Genomic DNA, 21991 nt, shown 5'->3' with positions numbered 1-21991 from the left:
AGAAAGCGAGAGGGAGAAGCACCGGCGGCGAGGCGAGCGGGCGCCGGCCTCCAGCGCTGACACCCGGAGGCGCGCGTGGTGCTGCCGTCTAGGGGCTGGGCTCCGCGGACAGGGGCCCGAGGGCGCGTCCCGGGGCGCGCAGGCTCTCCCCAGCCTCCCCCCTTGGCCCCGTGGGTTTTGTTCACCGGCTGTCATCTGTTTTTTTTAGACTGTTTTTTTTTTCCATCTAACATGGTGAAGCAAGGAGTGAAGAAGAGAACAAAGTAACTCCTGGGGGAGTGAAGGTCGCTGGGGACCAAGAGCACCCGCGCTCCTGCCCGAGGGGACCGGGACGGGGGCGAGGAGAGGCGGCGGCCCTTGCGAGGAGTTATGGATGGTGGTGCATTCAGTTCTGGCCAGATCCGCTCCCGGAGGAAGCAGCTAAGCGGCGGCCGCCACCTCCAGCTGTCTCCCTGCCTCGCACCGGGTCTCACCCTTCCAGCATGTTCCTTCTGATAAGCCCATTCCCAGCGCCGCGAGTTCCAGTACAATGTGGAAATGGGAACTGACACATGGTGCCTCCGCCTCGCCCCACCTGCCCGGCTGCTGCTGCTGCTGCTTCCTGCTGCTCTTCTTGGTGTCTTCCGTCCCCGCCACCTGCCAAGCCCTTGGGCAGGACATGGTGCCACCAGAGGCCACCAACTCGTCTTCTTCATCCTCCTCCTTCTCCTCCTCTTCCTCCTCCTCCTCCTCCTCGTCCTCCTCCTTCTCCTCTCCTCCCAGTGCGGGGAGGCATGTGCGGAGCTACAACCACCTCCAAGGCGATGTCCGCTGGAGAAAGCTCTTCTCCTTCACCAAGTACTTTCTCAAGATCGAGAAGAACGGGAAGGTCAGCGGGACCAAGAAGGAGAACTGCCCCTACAGTAAGTAACCAGGCGCGCTGTCTCCCTCCGTCACCCACCCCCACCCGCGGGGGGAAATCTGTTCCAGATGTGGCCAGCTAAATATTTACGTCCCCAACCCCTGTAAAATGATTAAGTGGGATACTTTCACACTAAATCACCCCCCCCCCGCCCCGTGTATACATTGTGCTGCCTCACCCCTCCCCGCGGGGATCCCTCCACACACACCCCCACGCCTGGTCACCCTACACGCCCTGTCTCTGGGCTCGTCACCGGGTGGACACCCGAGAGTTGTTGCTGCGCACGGATGCCCCGCTCTGTCTCCATCGCCCTGCCCTACCTCACCCCAAGGTCCCCTTCCCCTCCCTGCTGGAAATGGCTCAAGTAAACACTGTGTTTCTTTTCGCTGGCAATCTTATGAAGAGTTTTGGGACAGTTTCCTCAAGCTGAAAAGAATTAGCTGCTGTCAATTATCCGGGTTTTATGGAAACTTTATTTAAGAAAGAAAAGTCCATTCCCCTTGCTCCCACCCCCATCCCGTTACCCCACCACCTCTCTAGATAGGAGCGATAGCATTTTTCTGGCTTTGATTTTTTTTGGTGGTGGGGGGCGGGGGGAGCGGGGGTGTCGCCCATGTTGCCTTGAGTGATTGCAGTCCATGAAGTTGGCTTTTCCGGCACTACCGCTATTAGTCCCGGGCCTGCCTTCTCTCCGGGTAACATGATGCTCATGTCTGCGTTGTCAATAGCATATGCGCTGCTTTGTGGTGTCCTGTTGTACTGTTTCTTCTGAAACCTCTCATATTGCAGAGCCCGACTACTACAGCGTTGCGAACATCTGGGGCTGGATTCGCACAGACCTCACACAAATTCCATTGTCATCCTTCTATTTTCAAAGTAAAAGTCATAAGTCCGTTTCCATGGCTGTCGTTTATCCCCTAGCTAGGATGAGGTTTTTCTCCTTAGTGCACATTATACCCTGGATGTCTGGATTTCTCTCCCTTTCCCCCGCCCCCCCCTTTCTTTCTTTCCTCCCTTAGCTCTTGTTCTTTCTTTCTTGCAGGGGTGTGGGCTGGGAGGGGGCGGGAGAAGGAGAAGAGGAGAGTAGATATTGTGTCTCTTCTTGAATCAGTCCAGCAAAGCAGATTACTCTGTTGGCTTCCTTTCCTAGTTACTTTCAAGTGGTGAGACTTATTCATCCTCTATTGATGGCCTTTTGAAAGGATCCTTAGGCTATGTAATGGCACACTGAAGATAGTAGACAAAGACATTTGAACATCTTTAATGACCATTTAGCATTATCTCAATGGTACTCTCAAGTCACCTTTTTAAAGGGACCTTTTTGTGTCAGTTGTTTGAGAATTTGAAACATTATTTGCCAGCTAACTTAAATTCATGGGTCATACATTTCAAGATTCCTTGGCCCAGAAAGTATCTGGTAGGAATGGGAAAGATAGTTAACCAGAACTTAGCATTTTCTTTTTAAACAAAGATTGACAAGAATGAAGACTTAGTTTTCTTGTTTGGGGACTCACATACATTCAACATTAACTTCTATTCCTCCTCAGCTGCTGCTTCCATTTACTAAAATTAGCAATATGTTTACAAGAAATGATATTTGTAGAAGGATTCTTAAGTGTTCCATTTTATGTTTAATACTAAAGGTGCTAAAAGCCCATTGCTTATATATTTTTTCATTCTGATTTATAGAGAGCAGGTGGAATAATGTCACTTATGATAGAAGATTTTTTTTCAATTGTTACCTGAATTAACTAGAAACTATATATACATGTTTTAGTTGATGAAAATTTAATTCCTTTGTTGACTTCTAAAACAATAGTTGTGCTGTCATCTAGGTAGGACAAGGGGGAAGAAGTGGTCCAAACAGTTACTGAGGAGTGAGCTGAGAAGTTAAAATAAACAATATTCATGGCCTGAAATTCCTCTTCATATTGTTACTTCAGGAAGATAACTCAAAGAAATATCAGACAATTTTAGAGTGCTACCCTTGAGCAAACTTTCTTCTTCTTCTTCTTCTTCTTCTTCTTCTTCTTCTTCTTCTTCTTCTTCTTCCACTAACTTGATTTTGCTATTGCTATATTTTAAGTGTCTTTATGATGTGATGCAAGGATCGATCCACACTAGCTTAGTTATGCAACTTAAATGACTATTTTCTGAAATAATGATCACTGTGTGATTAATGGTTTAGTAAAATGATTTCCAGAGTACAGGTTGAATTATATTTTTATAGTAAAGAATTATCTACAAAGAGAAAAGTATACAACTTCACTGCATAGAAACAAGTGTGGAAATGTTTTATTCTAACTGTCCAAATATATTAATATCTCTTCCAAATGATAAAGTATACTCATAGCCCTTGTTAAAATTAAAGTATCTTATATCATAATGCAGTCTTAATCAGTGGTTGAAAATGAAAGGGGAGGCGGGTCTTACTCTGTTAAATAAAGCCATAAATAATTTAGGCTTTCCAAGAACATCTGTATGAAGACATAGCACGTGAAAAGTAGAGGTTGGGAAAGCCTTAATTTCACATGTGGCCAGGTAATCAGAATGCTGCTACAAATCCCAGCTGGACTGATTCAGCTGAACTACATGGTATCATTAAGATATTGTCTAAATGTTGCATAATTATATGTGAACAAACTTTTGCAATGCCTACAGGGTAACCAGCCAGCCAGCCCAGCAAATGGTAGCCTGTTAAATATTAGGGTATCTAACCTCTGAAGAGTGTCAGTTCCTTGTCCAAAAACCACATTTCAGTAACATTTTCCTAAGCAAGTTATTAATTATTCTCAACACACAAAGCTGTTCTTTTGAGGTTTGCTTATTTGAAGCTTAATTTTCTTTGTTACTTTTGACCCTAATGTTAAGGCTGCTAAAATACAGTAACAGCTTATCTAAGAGGTTACATGTTTGTGATGTCCTGGATAATTAAACAACCATTTTACTGGCTTGTTGCCAGCAAAATGCTAACAAAAGGGAAGTAAGGAAATCACCCTTAAGCATTGCAAAATCAATTTTAGCTTCTACCTCCAAAGCTGGTTCCCAGAAATTAGATGGTTCTAAAAATATTACATGTGCTAAAGAAATTCTTCTCAATTTGGGTGATAATTATAATTGGGGGGGGGGGTATTTTCTTTTCTTTTTGGCCACTTAGGATAGCAGAATGAAGGAGAGCAGAGATGAATTATGTTTCTCCTGTTAGAAGTCTGAGAAAGCTTGAATAATTTAGAATAGCTGTGGTGTATCTGTCACTAGACATGCTCAGGCTCATTTAGGTTTGTTTTATCAGTCTTTACATCTAGAGCTTTGCCCTTGAAACATTACCACTCGGCTCCAGTTCTGGCCTCCTGGAAAGGCTGGATACAGCTGTTAGGTACCCTTGCAACTGGGACTGGTGGACTTATTTCTGGACATAAATAAAACAGCTGTGGCCTGCTCCCATGGTTGTCACTTGCAGAAAAGGGGAGTCTAGTGTAAAGAAAATGAACCCTAGATATGAGACAGTGAATGATGGATATTCTCAAAATGGAATATGAGCCCTTCCAGAAAAGGAGTATGGGATACAATAGAAAAATCCGTATGCACTGACTATGTAGTATGTGCCCTGTTTCTTTAAGTCTATATATCATTTAACACTCATAATAGTCCTATGATTTAAATATAACTACACACATTTTTTGAATATGAAAACTAAGCCTGAATAAAAGTAAATTACCCAAGGTCGTCAACTTGAAATTGGCAGAGCTGGGATTCAAGTCTATTGGGTTATATCCCTCCTTGTTTTTTCTACCTCTCTGCTACTAAAAAAAACACTGATAACAATATATTAGAATTAGACACCCCAAAACCCTAAAAAACAAATTACCCAAAAACGTAATTGCTATGAGTACCTACGGTTCTCCAGAGTGAAATAGGAACAGTAGTAAAATGATGGTGGAACCGAAATGAACTACATCAAAGGCATCACTGCAGGTGGCTCCCTGGTATCAGACTCTGTTAGGGCATCCTCCAGGTGAAATGCCTTTTTGATACTATGTTTGGGAATATAATTGCTTCTGGGTACACAAAATACACATACATCAATCTCACTCATTTCAACAGAGGGCATTAGAAATACATGACTACTTAAGAAAACTCCATGAATGTCATTGTATGTAGTAATTGTTTACAGCTGAGGGCCAAATGTTTAATTGCTTCCATGTGTAATAAAATAATTTGATTGTAAATACCAGTATAAAATTGGGCTGTTGCAGAAACATTGGGTATATGACCCTAAAGCAGCGGTTCTCAACCTGTGGGTCGCCAACCTGTGGGTCGCGACCCTTTAGGGGTCGAACGACCCTTTCACAGGGGTCGCCTAAGACCATCAGAAAACACAGTTATGAAGTAGCAACGAAAATAATTTTCGTTATGGTTGGGGGTCACCACAACATGAGGAACTGTATTAAAGGGTCGCGGCATTAGGAAGGTTGAGAACCACTGCCCTAAAGGGAGGAAAATCTTAAGAGTCCTGAAGATAGATAGACAGATAAATAGATGATAGATAGATAGATAGATAGATAGATAGATTAGATGATAGATAGATGATAGATAGATAGATGATAGATAATAGGTAGGTAGATAGAAAAAGCTTTTAAATGAGTGTGCAAATCAAAAAGGCACTTTACCACATAAAAATGAAAGATTACTGTCTAGGATTAAAGGCTTGTATAATTACTTTTTAATCAAGATGGGAGCTTATTATAGGAAGTTCAATAAAGTGAGAAGATAATTGTTGAGGAAAATAGGGACTCAAATATTATCTCCTAAATATAATACAACAGTTTCCTGGGAAGAAAGCCAGTATTCAACTTAAGGCTTCCACCGGTGTCTTATTTAAGATGTGGTTGTTTCTAGAGTTTGGCTGCATGATTTATAACCAGGAGCATTTAATCACAGCACCCAGGATTTATGAAGGTGGAAGGCACTGTATTTAATGTTTACGTGACACTGGTCCTGTTACCTTTACTGCATTCCTACCATATGGACCCTCCACTTTGATGGCTTTATCATAAATCCATTAAAAATACACAATTACAGAGAGTTTCCTCTTCATAAACCTGATTTATAACCATCTACCAGGAAAAAAAAAAGCAAACACAAGAAAACAGCAGAAATCACATGCCAGGGTTGGAGGATGAGAATTGAGAGACACCAATTCCTAGGTCAGGCATAATCTATTACCCAAACGTATGGACCACTCTTTCCAACAGGTTTTTCAAAATGATGTTTAAGCCCAGAATTTAACAGAATCATGTCTTATAGAACAAAGGAAACCCCATTGTATGTGTATTTCTTATACATTTTTACTACCCAGTTTAGAGCAAAGAGTCTTATTCCAGATCATTCTTTTTAGTGTTTAATGAACTTATAGTAGAACATGAATGAGCACTTTAAATTCCTGCACAATTACCTTAATGTTCAGAGGCAAACCCCATTTGTTATCCAAAAGTCTGACTTTCCACAAGCCAAAATGTTGGGGAAAAAGTTGACAGCTCATTTGAAATGGAGCTAATGTTCCTCACATTTATGAGCTGCCTATGACTATCTATATCTTTCCTAAGCCTTAGACGTCTATATGCTTATCCAAAATTGTAGTACAAATGATATTTCTTTATTATGCTTCAGAAGGAAGATTAATGCATGTGTATTAGTTCAAAGTGATTTTAATCTCTCTTAACATTAATTCTGTGAACTTTGTAATGAAGAGTAATTCAGATGACGTTTTTAGTATTACTTCTCCAACATTTGTCAGCATTAATAGTTGATGTTTGCTTAATGTAAGTCAGTAAAATATTAGCATTCCCCTCCCAGAAATTAAAGTTCTCTTTTAATTTTCCAGTACGATGGTGCATGAGATTCATGTTTATATAATTTTAATACAGCTTTATTTGTCTAGAAAAAGTAATGAGCCTCATTTTGTCTCAAGTCCTTTCTGCAGAAGTACCATCATTTTCATGGTATACTGCAATGATTTAAGGTTGTTTGCGTTTGCCTTTTGACCAATAGTGTTTGTTACTTGGGCTTGCAGATTAAAAATGTTTACTTTTCATAATTGGCACTCTTTTTTTTTTTCACTGCCTGTTACTTTTACCCCTGTCTGTCAGTCAGTATAACAAGGAATGACCTAGAAATGTGCCTTTAATATTCATGAAAGAAAATATAGCTACATCTTAGGAAGCCACCTCCAACACTCTGATACTGAATTAATGAATAGAAAATGTTGATGCTTTACAGAATCCGTTTCAAACCAAGTACTTAATTAGTACGGATTTTACACAAATAGAAAGTTTCAAGATATCTAAAAGGGAGCCAGGTTACCCACAAAATAATGGTCTTCAAGGCTCCCTGGCTTTTAAATCAGGGCAGTTGTGTTCTTTCTTTGAACATTGTGTTCTAATTGGAACAATAAATCAAAGACGACACACAGAGTAGATTCCCATGTAAGGTGGACAACTGGACAGTGACTTTTTACTGCTGCTCACACGTGCATCCAATTACCATCTGATAGATCCATAGTGCCAGCTCTAGAGCATGGCCTCGTTTTATAGCTCGCCTAATAATTCTTCACCCTAAATCTGTCCAACTTCACCTATATCTAATCTGTCAGTATGTGTGTTATCATTAATGAGGAATTTTTGAATGTCTGGCATGCTTCCTACAATGAGTAATGACATGGAGATATTAATGAATCATTTAGTTCATCAGAATAGAGGAGGTAAAGTATTAAGTCGTATATCCCCAACTTCAAGTAATCCTCAACAAAAAAACCTAACAATTAAACTACTTAATTATGAACAGTCTGATTTAACTGCAACTTAGATCTAAATAGTAATAGTTAACCCTACAAAATTAAGAACATTTTTAAAATGGTATTTTTCTATAATCATTATTTTCACTCAAGGACCTTGAGTTTACATGCTTTACTGAAAAACATCCATATTAGTTCATCCTTAACATTTTTAATGTGTTTTATTTATTTATCTTTAATCCTCACCCAAGGATATGTTTTCATTGATGAGAGAGAGAGAGAGAGAGAGAGAGAGAGAGAGAGAGAGAGAGAGAAAGAAACATCAATGTGAGAAACATCCATCAGTTGCCTCCCATATGAGCCCCAGACCAGAGATGAACCCACAACCTGGGTATGTGTGCTGACAGGGAATCAAACCCATGATACTTCCATGCACAGGACAAAGCTCTAACCAACTGAGCCACACCAGCCAGGGCCACCCTTAAACTTTTTTGAGGCATTGCCTTGTTTGAGGATAACTTGACATATTCAAGACCCATCAACTTCTGACTGATACTTCTGTCTTGAGGCAGTTTTACTTCTGAAATATCGACCATCTGTGACAACCTTACCTCCAAGGCATCCTGAATTCCTGACACTTTATCACCCCTTCACCACTCCATTCTTTTTCTTCGCCTTTTCTCCCCCCACCCCTATTTTCCCTGGCTTCTAAACCCATTGAGGCCAGGAAAAGTTATCATTATCATTGCCTAGCATCCCATGTTACAGTGAGAGCCAGTGGCCTAGCCGTGTTTGGATGTGTAGCGTCCAACATAGTTAATATTCAAGCCTAACAGTCTTCAGCAATCTAAGTTCAATAGACTCGAACAGGAGCCTCTGTTCATTTTGAATCTCCGTGACTTCTCCCTTCTCCCAGCACACCGGCCAGTGTCTTACAGCCAGCATTGCCCTCCAGTGAAGTCCACAGCCCACAGCAAGCACCTTCTGAGAATGGATGCTGGCTGGCTGGTTACTAAGTCATCACTCTGCATTTTTCCTCCAGGTTAACTATTTCGTTCCCAATAACTCTCCCTGCAGGTCCACTTTATTTCAAGTTGTTTTAGTACAGGCAACACTTACCAGCTACTTTGTCAATGTCCTTATCTTTTTGCCTTTGCTTAGACTCCTATAAGAGAGAGAAAGTGAAGATGGTTTAGGAAATCAGACAGTTACTCCTCTTCTATTTTAGTCATCATGTATTTCGCAGAAGATGAATGCTAATTTAGAAGTCTTTAATATTTCCAACTTCCAGAATCTCATGTAGATTATAAAACTTCTCTGTACAACCCTGCTAAAAGGAGAAAAGTTGAAAAGATACATGCATGGGCACTCAGGGCTAACCCAATACAGAAATTTACAAATCTTTATTAGAAAGGTATCAAGACATCGACAGCAGTTAGGATTTGAATTAATCACCTACCTGTGTTCACATCTTTCAAGGAAGAACTCTTGGCACTGCTGAATTATTTGTATTATATGTAGAAGCTGACTATTTACATATGTTACATTGGTTGTTACTGTGATAATAATTAAAAGCCAAGCTTCTTTCTACCCTTGGTTTCAAATTATATAAAGCTATCGATAGCTATCAATAGCTTTGGTTTATTGATAGAATTATTCAAAGAAAAAATAGTATTCTGAGACATGGAGAAAATGGTAACACATGGATGTTAAGTTACATACTATTTATGATCTCTAGTGAAATTTGTTTACAACGTTATTAGTAATAGCCATTACCATTGTAGTAAATCAGGTTTTTAGGGCCTTTGGGGATACCTCTGTGGAAGGATAAGATTCCACAAATATGGGAAAAAAGTGCTAGGGATGTTAGTCAGATTGTGGTGTAAAAACTTGATGAACAAATCTACCAAAGTGCTTTAGAGCTGAAGCAAGAGAGATGGGGAAGGGCATGTTATTAGAATGTTGGGAGCCAGAGGCAGAGCAGAAGAGGCCCAGAGCATCTACTAGATAGTCTGTGGAGGAGGAGGAGAGGCTGGGCGGGAGTGATGAAGACAAGGGTTTTGAACTCCCAGGAAAGAACTCAAGCTAATGAGTAGCACTGCACCGGGGCTGACATGACAAGAAAGGTGTGAGGGAAATATAACCCAAGCCCTGGCGTGTGAGTGGCTGTTAAATGAACTGAAATGAGAACCTGTGATAAAAGGAATCCCGCTGGAGTAATCCCAGGCGCGGGATTTCGGAGTAAGGACAGTGAAGTCCCAGCTCCTGCCAGAGGTGGGCGGGTGGAGGAGCTGAAGTGTGGACTTTCATCAAAAGGGATCACAAGACTGGACCTGGGCTGAAAGGGAGCTTTGAAGACACAAAAGTGGGTGCATCTGAGGCTCCAAACTGCCAGACAGTTGTGTAGTATGCTGGCAAAGTGTCATTGGTAAAACAAGGATATTCATGGTACCTACCTCTTTCCTACATGGAAAAGATTGAGTAAGGCCATTCATTCATTCAACAGAAATGTACTGAGTGCCTGCTTCGTGCCAGATACTGTGACACTTACATGCAGTGCTGAAAGCAATGCTGCCTTTGCCCCCACAGAGCTTTCCTACAGTGTCAAAAATCAGCAAGTACACAAAAAGATGCATGATGGGAATTGGGGATAAATGCTATGGAGAAACAGGTAGGGTTCCCTAAGAAAACAATTGGGAACTGCTCCAAACCGCACGGCTAGAGAAACCTTTGGAAGGGGGAGACGGGAGGTGGGAACTGCATGGGGCGAGTTTGATGTTGCCCCCAAAGGTACAGAAGAGGCAGACTGAGCCTGGGGCTGGGGGGAAAGTTTGAAGGAGTCGAGTTAATGCGTGTAATAGCTTAATGGTGCCCGGCGCATAATAAGCCCCCATGAAGCGGCTGCTATAAAAAAAAAAAGTAACTACTAAAGGAAAGCACCAGAAAAGCAACGGCATGACTTGAAGCGGGGATTACACATATTGGGATTGAAGAAAGCGGCAGGAGTGAGGCGCACAGCTGGCATTTTTTAGAAAGGGAACTATTAGAACTTCTGAAGTTATTGAAGATTTATAATCGCAGTGTTTATAGCATTCTGAAGTTCTGAGGAAAGAGAAGTCCGGTTCATTAAGAGGCTGGTAGAAGATGTTTGAATATTGAAAGTCACCTGAGGAGAGAGTGAAGAGCTGGAAATAAAGAAGATACAAATGTGTTCAAGGACACAGCTATAGAAGAGAACAAAAGAAAGGAACAACAAAAATAAGCGCAAAGCAGGTAACTGTGGAGGTTGGGAGACGACGGATGATTGCATAAAAGGAAAAGTGATTCCATTTTAAAATACTGCAGAAGAAATCTAATATTTCAAGTTACAATGTGGTTTTGAAGCAGGATTATCGCAGTTGCTCCGCTTTCAGTAAATGCGGCAGTTAAGTGTCTTATTTCTCATTTCAGCCCAGGCCCTCCAAGAGTTTGCAAACCAGAGATGGAGACAGGAGAACTTCCCAGGGAGCTGGGAGACGGTAGAGGCATTTACACTAAAGGCCAGAGAAGCAGAGCAGAAGACAGCAGCCTGCAGGGAGGGAGGGGAGATGACGGGAGGAGGGTCACGCCTAGGATAAGGGGCTTCAGCGAGACATAGACTCTGATAAGAAGGGAGGAGTCAGAATATCCTTTCAGAAAGCACAGAAGCTTCAGCGATGTTTTCAGGAAACAGCAGGCAGGCCACCGGATGGAGCAGAATTTCCCAACCTGGGGGTAGCTTACGAAGTAAAAAGCAAAGTACATTGGCAGGTGCTGTCACATGGGAGCCAATCATGTAAAAAACTGTAGGTTTGACAACTTGATTTTTTGGGGGGCTAAAATATTACATGAACACGGTTAGCACTTAAAATCAGCCTTGTTTATTTATTTTGCTGTTTGAAGTAAAGAATAAAAAAATAAAAAGAGAAAGCAGAGGAATATTTGAAAAGGATATGAAATGCAATACAATTGATGTAACCTAAATATATTCAAATTGTACTTTGATTGGCAAAACAACAACAACAAAAAAACTCATTTTATATGTGAAGCTTGAAAAATAGCTCTGATATACTATCATCTTTAGCATCCCTGATTTGCTAAATGGTCATAAATTTAAAATGTAAAAGAGTTCCTACTGCAGAAGTTAAACACACACACACACACACACACACACACACACACACACACACACACACCTCTCACTGGGAAGAGGTCTGGCCCTGCACAGCAGGTTCCCAAAGGGAACTACCGAGGCTTCAGTTACCTGCTCCCGATGTGTACTTTTTCTTGTCATTCTTGTTCTAAAGTGTCTCAGATTTACTTGGTTTAGGTGAGTAGAAAAAGACACGAAGTCTACTACAGCTCTTCATCTTGCAAAAGAGTAGACTTAAGGACTTATTTTTTTAAAAGAGTAGGAGCAGGATACAGACAGCCTGCTATGCAACTGCATCCCCTGTTCAAACCTAGAGCTTTGGAGACAAACTTCTCGATGCAGAAGCTGGGTTCTAACACCGTGTGGCTTTGGGCAAACTCTTCCCTGGGTCCTGGTCTTGGCACCTGTTAAGTGAGGACAATATTACCTCCCCCACTCAATCACTTTTGGAAGGGGGGGGCGTGTAAATTTGCACATGAGACTATAAATGTAGAGTCCCATGTGGGGCCTGGTACATGTTAAGAGCACAGACGTGTTAGCTCTGTTTACTGATTTAGGCCATGACTACTGTGTTGTTTGTAATTATACCATTTGCTGAAAAGATATCTAAGTCAAGGGCTAAACAAAACATTTAGACAGAAAATTGATGTTCTAGCACCTTACTCTATTTTATAGTTTATAAAGCACTTTAATGTTTTCATCAGTTGGTTGTCAGAAAAAAAAATATGTGAAATGGGTAAAATAATCATTGTTACCACCATACTGTATGTGGATGAGAAAATTGAGTCTACCAGTTCTGGTGCCAACTGCAGGTATATACATATAGTCAGCGTGAGTGAGTCAGGATTCCCACCCAGGCCAGTCTTAGCTGGCATACCCTCTGTCCTGGTGTGCCTGGGATAGTCTCAGTGTGCACCTCTTGTTCTAGCATATTATTAACAGCCCCCTATTCCCTCTCAAAATATCCCATTACAAATTCACCCTAGTCTCAGCCAGTCTGGTCTGCATAAGGCACAAATCTACACAGGCTGGTTTCCTATTAAATACTTGAATGTCTTCCCAAATTCTTCGGAATAATAGCTACATTTTTTTGCCTGTGATGTAAGGCCCATATGATTTGTTCCCTACCGACCCCCTGCCGCCTCATGTCTATGACACTCCCCATTACAGACACACTGAGTTGATTTTAGCTCCAGGACGTGCCTCTCCTTCGTGTGTGGCCTTTGCCACACGACTAGATCTGGCTGGAGTGATGTTCCTGCCCTCATCATCCCCAGTACTCCTTCCTTTCAGGTGTCACTTAGATGTCATCTCTAGAAAGCCTTCCTGACCACTCTACTGTCCCACAAGACCTGTGCTCCCCAACACCTGTATCTAATATGTTAACATATTCTCACATTTGATTAATTTCCCAGTGCAGTTTCCTTACACACAGAAAGCTTGTTAAGGGTAAAGACTGGATTTATCACATTGATCTTTGCATACAAGCCTTCAATACAGTGTCTGGCATATAATGCCTCCTCTCTATGTATTTATCCAGTACGTTGTTCTTTATAACTGCATGTCCTTGACACAGGTCATCTAGACTATCTTCAGTTTTTTCACCTGGTCTGGAAAGTGTGATTAAATACACTACCTACCTGAAAAAGTATGACTGAAGTTAAGTATGTCTTACAACCTCCATTCAGTTCTAAGTTCCACAATTCTGAGAACTTAGAAAATGAGTTAGGGCCATCATTACTCAAGTGAACGTGAAGTGCTTCATTTCATACACTCTGGTGAATGGAAATATTGTGTAATCCTTGAAGTGGATTGTTTCCCATGTTTCTCTAACTTGCCTAAGGTTACTATTGGCTCTGTTCATGGAGATAAATGAGGACTCGACTCCTTTTTAAAATTGATGCTGGCTGTGAGATAGTTATTTATGGTTTCAGAGTTATATTTGGGTTCTGGGGTAATTTGGTAACAATTAAGAAATGAGCGATTCTTGGTAATTCGTTTAGAGAAGAAGAATAATGAGCTGCAAAGAGTGGGAGTAAAGGGATATGGTTCAGTCTTCGCTGTGTTGAAACATTTGCTGTGCGATCCTAGGCAAGTCTTTATCCTACCTTCACAGACTTAATCTAGGAAATGAGTTCAATATACTCATTTTCTAGATTAAGGACAAGATTCCAGGAGTACACCTACTAGGAGATAATGTATATAGTATGCTGATATCAGGCCCTAATCCCTGGAGCCTGTAAATGTTACTTTATATGATCCATTTTTTCTAGATGTGATCAAATTAAGGGTCTTGAGATGAGGAGGTTGTCCTGAGTTATCCAGGTAGGCCCTGATTGCTATCACTTGTTCTTGTTATATGAGATACAGAGAAAGACTGACTACACAAAGAAGGCAGAAAGGGATTTGATGAGGGAAGCAGAGCAATAAAGATTTATAGATGCAATGCTGTGGCTTTTAAGACATGAGCCATGGAATGGGGCTCTAGAAGCTGGCAGAGGAGAGAAACAATGGAAGGAACTTGGCCCTATCTTCGCCTTGATTTGGATCCAGTGAAACTGATATTGGGCTTCTGTGAGAGAATAAATTTCTGTTACTTTAAGATACCAACTTTGTGGTAATTTGTTATAGCAGCCAAAGGGAACTAATATAGACTGTGATACTCAAAGTGGGGTGCTGCTGTAACAAATACCTAAAAATGTGGAAGTGGCTTTGGAATTGGACAATAGCAGAGGCTGGAAGAATTTTGAGGCACATGATAGAAAAGGCCTAGATTGCCTTCACCAGACTTCCGGTAGGAATAACAACATTGAAGGCACTCCGCTGAGGGCTCGGAAGGAAGTGAAGAGCACAGGAGAGAAAGCCTATGTCCTCTTAGAGAATACATACAGCGTCATAAACAGAATGTTGGCAGAAATGTGAATATTAAACATGCTTCTGGTGAGAGGGAATAGAGAGCATGTTATTGGAAACTAGAAGAAAGGCAATCCCTGTCACAATGTGGCAGACACGCAGGTGAACTGTGTCTTATGGTTGTGTGGAAAACAGAACTTGGAAGTGATGAACTTGGAAATTTAGCTGATGAGATTTGATGGATGATGAAGCCTAATTTCTTCTAGTTGCTTAGAGTAAAACTTGAGAGGAAAGAGGTAAAGTGGAGAAAGAAGTGTTAAACAAAATAGAACCAGCACTGGATCATTTGGGAAATTCTCAGGCTATCCAGATTGCCAAAGAGGCACAGTGGGAGGATTACTATTAGGAAAGAGCTCTAAAGACAAGGCCAGGGATGCGGCTGCATGGCCTTATGCTAGTGCTGCAGAGATTAGGCCTGTGACAGATGGGTTCCCTCTGCCATCTCAACAAAGGCTAGGAATAGAGATTATCCAAGAAAGATCTCAGGAGGACCCTCTTGTCTACTGACATGAAGGCCTGTGCTATACACAGGAGATCCACAAGCTTCTTTAGAATGTTGTATCAGTAGAAACACTGCTGGCTCAGACTGAAAGAGACAGAGTTAGGACAAAATGAAAGAAAGATGCCAGATTCCCAAAATTCTATAGACAGCAAATAGGCTGGTAAAACTCTTCAGCTGCAGACACATAGAGCTTTCAAGCAAAAGGAAGGATCATGGTGACTGCAGAGCCTTGGGCCCAGAGGGCAGAACCACAAATGCAGAGGCAGAGAATAGGACCACAGCAGACCGTTACCAGGCCTTGAAACATAATTGAATTTGTCCTGCTGGATTTTGAAATTGGTTGAGACCGGAGAGGCTTTTCTTCCTTCCATTTTCCCCTTTTTTGTGATGGGAATGTCTGTAATTGTTGTACTATGCCTATCCTACCATTGTGTTTTATAACAGATACCTTATTTTATAGTTTTACAGATCCAGAATAGAAAAGTTTTACCTCAAGATGATTCTTAGCCAGAGTCTCACCCATACCTGATTTAGATTATTTAGATGATGAGATTTGGGATTTTTGGACTGATGCTATTTAAATGAGATTTTGGACTGGAGTGTATGCTATAATGTGTGGTAACTTTTTGGGATGGGGTGAATGTATTTTAATATGGGATGGATGTGAATTTTGGGGTCCAGAAGACAGACCATAGTATGATGAATAATGAATATCCAAAGATATCAGGTCTAAACCCTGGAACCTGTGAATGTTCTATAGTAAATTTATACTATATAAAACATTATATAGTTAAGTTTTCCATTTGGGATTAAGTTAAAGATTTTGAGCTAAAGATATTATCCTAGATTATACAAATGAGCCCCAAATACCACCACAAATGTCTTTATAGGATAGAGGTAGTGGAAGTCTAGACATACACACAGGAGACAGAGGGTAATTTGATGATGGAAGCAGAGAGAGAGATTTAAAGATGCTATATTGTTGGTTTTGAATACAGAAGAAGACTCCTGAGTCAAGGAATGTGTTCCAAGAGGCAAGGACTGATTTCTCCCCTCAGACCCTGACATCTTTATTTCAGTCCAGTGGACTTCTGTCTTCCAGAACATGAAAGAATAAATTTCTGTTTTAAGCCACCAACTTTGGGGTCATTTGTTACAGCAGCCATAGGAAACTAATACCACAATGCATGACAGCTTTATGTGGTCCAAATTAAGGATAATCTACCAAAACAGTATCTTATATAGAAAGCATGAAGCAGGGATAAAGTTCAAACACTTTACCCACCTCTTATGAATTGTGTGATTGAGAGCTCTCTGTGCTTCTGAGTCTTCATCTGATGAATGAAGATTAGAATAATTTATGTCGAGATATCTAGCAGAGTATCAGGCTCATAATAGAACTTCACATTTTAGTTTGGCCTACATTTTAAGTTTAAATGACTACCTGTAAAACATTGCTTGAAAGCATTGTGCATTTGCACATAATACCTTGACTGCTGGGCACTACAAGAACAAAGCAATGACTTTGTTTATGCAGAACCTGGCTAGATAGGTGGTCTGTTTTTTCATTGGGTCATAAATTCAATCTGGATTAGGGGGAGTTGTTCTCTTTCTCCTCATTGGTCCGAGAGCCAATCCCCTGAAGTTGCATGCTAAACCCATAAGAACCTTTCCAACCTAAAGAGGATTCTCTATAGTTAAGGGTGATAGAAGCTCAATTTAATAAGTGGGTAATAGTACAACTAAAATGTGAGTTCCCTCTCTGAAGTATTTCAGTGTTTAAATATGTTGAAGGTGGTGGGCATTTGTTGCTTTCCTTGAAACCCTGTCTCATCTATCCCCTTTCACTATGGATAAAATTCACATAGCATCCTACGGTTCAGCTTCTCGAATCTAAAAATGTTTCCATAATAGTGCAACTCTCTCAAAATTTATTATCATGGCTATTTATATCACTTGAATTTTAAACCCTGGGGGAAAAAAAGCATGATTCTAAAACTGGCATTTCCTCTTACAGACAATTAGTTTCTCGCACTAACAGGGCTATGAAGTTGTAGACAGTAGGTGAATGTTTTGCATTGTCTTAGTAATGGGGCACTGTCCAAGCTGAGGCTGACAGTCGCATCTCCTCATTTAGTGTTATGAGCTCACGCTTTTTCTCTTTAACATTCATTGTTAATGGAGTGCCGGGCATGCTAATTTGAGAAGAGAGGTAATGGTAGTGATACTGGGAAAGTGGGTGAGATCAGGAATAGTGCTTTGCTGCAAGGAATGAGGTTGAAAGGTTGACCCGGGATTAGCTGTAGCACAGTGAGCAAGCTAGAGCTACGGATCAATCCACCAGCCCTGGTGTCATTCAAAGATGTCTACTTCTGTGCTCTGAGACCAGGCAAATAGCTTAGGTCCATGCAAATCTACAGGAGGCTTTTGAAACTTTCCTAGCAATAGAATGGCTACCAAGACATTCTATTTGAGATCCAGCCCCTACTCATTTCTCTTAATAAAAATAAGCTTCCTCTAACAAGTACTTAGAAAAGGGGCTTGCCCTGACCAGTTTGACTCAGTGAATAAAGTGTCAGCCTGTGGACTGAAGGGTCCTGTGTTCGATTCCGGTCAAGGGCATGTACCTTGGTTGTGGGCACATTCCCAGTGGGAGGTGTGCAGGAGGCAGCTGAATGGATGTTTCTCTCTCATCGATGTTTCTGACTCTCTGTCCCTCTCCCTTCCTCTCTGCAAAAAATCAATAAAATATATTTTCAAAAAAAAAGAAAGAAAAGGGGCTTGAAGCAAATGGAGAAAAAGGCCAGATTTGAAAGAGCTGATAACACCCAATGTGAGGTATTTCTAAAATTTGGGCCTATGAACCCCATGATCAGAATAACTAGGGTGTTTGCCCAAAATACAAATGATAAGAGTCCTATTCAGAAATACTTCCCAGGGTGGGTAAGAGGTGCATGCACAGAAATCTGAACTTTAATAACCACTCCAAGCATTTCTTAATCTCAACAAACCTCTAAGAAATAATAAAATTAAGGCTGTCACTAAGCTAAGTGTGGATGTGAGGGGATGAAAGGCCAAAGGTGTTTTGAGCTCCAGATACTCTGAAGAATTTGGCAGAATGACTTTCTTACAGTCCATGTTTGCAGATTTGCCATTTTTCACATATTCTGGCAAAGGAGAAACTGCCAGATATTTTATAAAGAGGAAGTCATTTTGAAAGTTAAAACACATGCTAATATTTAAATACTCCTTGGTTGGTGGGAGGTTTTCCAATACATCTGAGATTAGGTCAGTCTTCAAGTCACTATTTTAAATATGCTAAATCTGGGGAGAGGGGCTAGAAGAGGGGGTCCCCCCGAAAGCTGGCTGTTGGTCACCATGTCCAGTGCACTTCCACTGCTGTTTACGAGGAAGGGCTGGGATGCTATACTGAATGACAATGGTGTAAACAAACTTGTAGAGATTTAGGGCTCCTCCCTACTTTTTTTTTTTTTAAAGCCACAGGAATTTGTGTATAAACGCCTCTAATCCCAAGAGTGTTGGCAGGAACCTGGCCCTCCAAGTGAGCACTCGAGTTTGTGGCACAGTTTCCAAAGCTGCAAACACAGAAAAGGGAATATTGATGAGATTCTCGAGTTTCCTTGGGAACAGTCTTTTGAACTCAAGCAGTTCTTTAATGTCCTATCTGTTATTGAGAGACATTCCTCTTTAGTGTGAGGAATTCTTGCTTTCAGTTGTGGAAATTATTTTTTGTTTCAGTTCCTGTAAATGACCCTTTTGTCAGGTATTGGGACCAGCCTTACAGTAAAGCTGTGACCATGTCTACCTGCGGTGTACCATGAATATGCAAATTAGAGGCCCCTTCTGGTGTCAGTGACATTCCTTTACTTTTTTGTTTACACACACACACACACACACACACACACACACACACACACTCATATATATTGATTTCAGAGAGGAAGGGAGAAGGAGAGAAAGAGATAGAAACATCAATGATGAGAGAGAATCATTGATCAGCTGCCTCCTGCATGTCCCACACAGGGGATGGAGCCCGCATGTGCCCTGACCAAGAATTGAACTGTGACCTTCTGGTTTATAGGTCGATGTTCAACCCCTGAGCCACGCCGGCCAGGCAGTGACATTTCTTTATGCCTACAAAGGACACCTCAGCCCATGTAACTCAGGGAGTGTCTCCTGCAAAGTCACAGGGAATATGGATCAGGAAATGTTAATAAAGATTGAAAACACTTAGCACACTCTCTGGTGCATCTTTTTTTCTCTGTGTGATTTGTACATATATTTCTTCTTTGTACTGAAGGCTTCAAAGTCATTTAATAAGATTAATCAGACTCTGTTCAGCTGAGCTTAGCAGTATGTAAGCACTGCCATTGCCTGCAATTTATTAGTCTGACATGGTTAGTGTACTGGCCAACCTAATGTGGAGTGATAGGGTATTTCACAATCCAAGAAGACTTCACGGGGTTTGAAATTATTTGTTATATCCTGTTGTGCTATACAAGGCGTTTGGCCAGAGGCATTCTGCCCTAATGCTTTGTGCTCCAAAGAATACATCAAATTATTTCAACTATTAAGAAACCTGAAATTGAACACTACTGATTTTGTTCACCAGAAAAATGCCATCCATCAATTGTCATATTATTTTTCCTTTTGGTGACAATGATTACAGAATAAAAGAATGCTGTTCTAGACTCTTCTACCATTCCATGTCCTTATTTAGTGACTGGCCCTTTAATTGAATTAACAAAGTTTTCAACCAGTAACAGTGACATTCTGTAATGCAGTAGAACTGATACTAGAAGAAGAAAAATTAGAACTTGGAAAGTTATATTATTAAATCCACTCTAATTTCATATTGAAACATTTAGTAATATTCCTACAATCTTTTAGATTAACTACATAACAGATCCTTGTTTTTCTCTGTTGTTCATGAAACATGTTTTGAGGCAGTTCAGTTTTAACCAACATATGGGTTCTTTGTGTGCCACTGTTTATCATTTTGGATATTGACAGAATCCATTGAATAAACAAGTAAAGTTTATTTTATTTTATTTTTAAAAACAATATAACATGGTTTGTTTTAGGCAATTGAATGATTGATTTAAACTGGGTGAAGAGTCTCAACTATTGATATCTAGCTCCATGGTTTTAGATACTGTTTCAGTGCCATTTTTAGAATGGGATAAAATCCTAATAACAGCTAATGGTATTGCATGCTTAGTTAGTTCTAAACACTTCACACGTGTACTCATTTAATCTTCAAACAACCTTAGGGCGTGAATACTAGTGTCATTCCATTTTATAGACAGGAACATCTGAAGCCACTAAGAGCTAGAGTAACTTAACTGAAGTCTTCCATTACTAAGTGGCAGAGCTAGAATTAGAACCAAGTGGCTTCAGGGCCCATGCACCTAATCACTATAACACTGTGCCCTTCAGGAAGGTAAAATATACAACTGGTCTAATTTGAAATCCTTTAGTCAGAGGCAAACTGGGCACTATGGTACATCAGCAAATTAAATGTTATAGCTGGAGGAGCTTATGTAGTATTCTATGCTTTCTTCACTCAACTTTTCCTACATAAAGACCAAAGAATATCACTTCTTGTCCTTTACAAATTTGTATTTGAAGCTATAAAAATCTGTCTCCTGATCACTTTTGTCTTGATACTCCCAATGACAAAACAATAACAACAACAAACAACAAACAAATAGATAAAAATATATGTGCTTTTCCAGTAGTAACCTCTTTAAAGAATGAAAAACTGGACATATTTTAAAATAAAGTTTCTCATCAATATTTTTCAGCTTAAAACTGTCATTTATTTAATATCAAAAATGATACTTTTGACCTCATCACACATGAGGAGAAAATATTTATTCTGTTTTCTTGCAGTTCGGGATACCAAACTGACCAAAGACATACTCTTTCACCAAGAAAGCAAAATTTTAAAAGAGTTTACTTAGAATTGCTGATCTTTTCTCTTTTATTTAATGTCCCCATAGTACCTAAATTCAAGACCTGAAGTATTAAAGTCATTCATAGTAAACTCCCACATCTACATGTAGCCATTTTTAAGCCCAAAGGAGAACCTAAAAATGATCCAAAATATCTAATCAAATGAAAGATTTATCTCATCTTAGCAAATGTCTTTCCTAATGAATTTCAACCAAACTAGCCTAGAATCAACTTTTGGCATACCTCATGCTAATAGTAGATTTGCTTTATACTTTTGAAGGCAAATTGATATTCACAAATCATATGTCACAAGCCACTAAAAGTGTCAGAATCCCACAGCAGGCCCATGGTGGCTTGTTAATCTCTCCTGTTTAAAGGAAACAGACTAATTCACTTACATATAATGAAAGCCATACCTGCTCCGGCCCAGTCCCTTAAACAGTGTCAGCCCATGCAAGTCCTGCCTTCTTTCTTCACCTCCTGTCCTGGCTCTGACAATTAAACATGAAGCTAAGAAACAATGATTTCCTTAATGTTGCATGTCTGAGCTATTTCAGATGTCACATATGTACAAAATGTAGGCTTTTTTATTTACTTTGAAAATATAAACAAGGAGGTATCCCTGCCCACCTTTCACCGTTATTTCCAGCAAAGCATAAAAGATAAAACAGGATGTTAAATGGAGGGGCCAGATGTATGTGTGTGTGTATGTATATATATATATATATATAT

General features: G+C 40.4%; 1 protein-coding gene across 1 annotated transcript in view; it reads left to right on the top strand.

Moving 5' to 3' along the window:
* The first annotated feature begins 321 nt into the window (after window positions 1-321).
* The window catches only part of FGF10 (fibroblast growth factor 10), a 79159-nt gene continuing 57489 nt past the window's right edge, over window positions 322-21991 (top strand). The window contains exon 1 of the mRNA XM_005871037.2: window positions 322-902. Within this exon, the coding sequence (XP_005871099.1) occupies window positions 530-902 (373 nt within the window). The 5' untranslated portion in view covers window positions 322-529. The remainder of the gene's footprint in view (window positions 903-21991) is intronic.

The sequence above is a fragment of the Myotis brandtii genome, unplaced genomic scaffold (genome assembly GCF_000412655.1).
Source record: "Myotis brandtii unplaced genomic scaffold, ASM41265v1 scaffold328, whole genome shotgun sequence".
NCBI lineage: Eukaryota > Metazoa > Chordata > Mammalia > Chiroptera > Vespertilionidae > Myotis > Myotis brandtii.
Note: the sequence above shows the minus strand (reverse complement) of the source record. Positions and strands in the feature narration are given on the sequence as shown.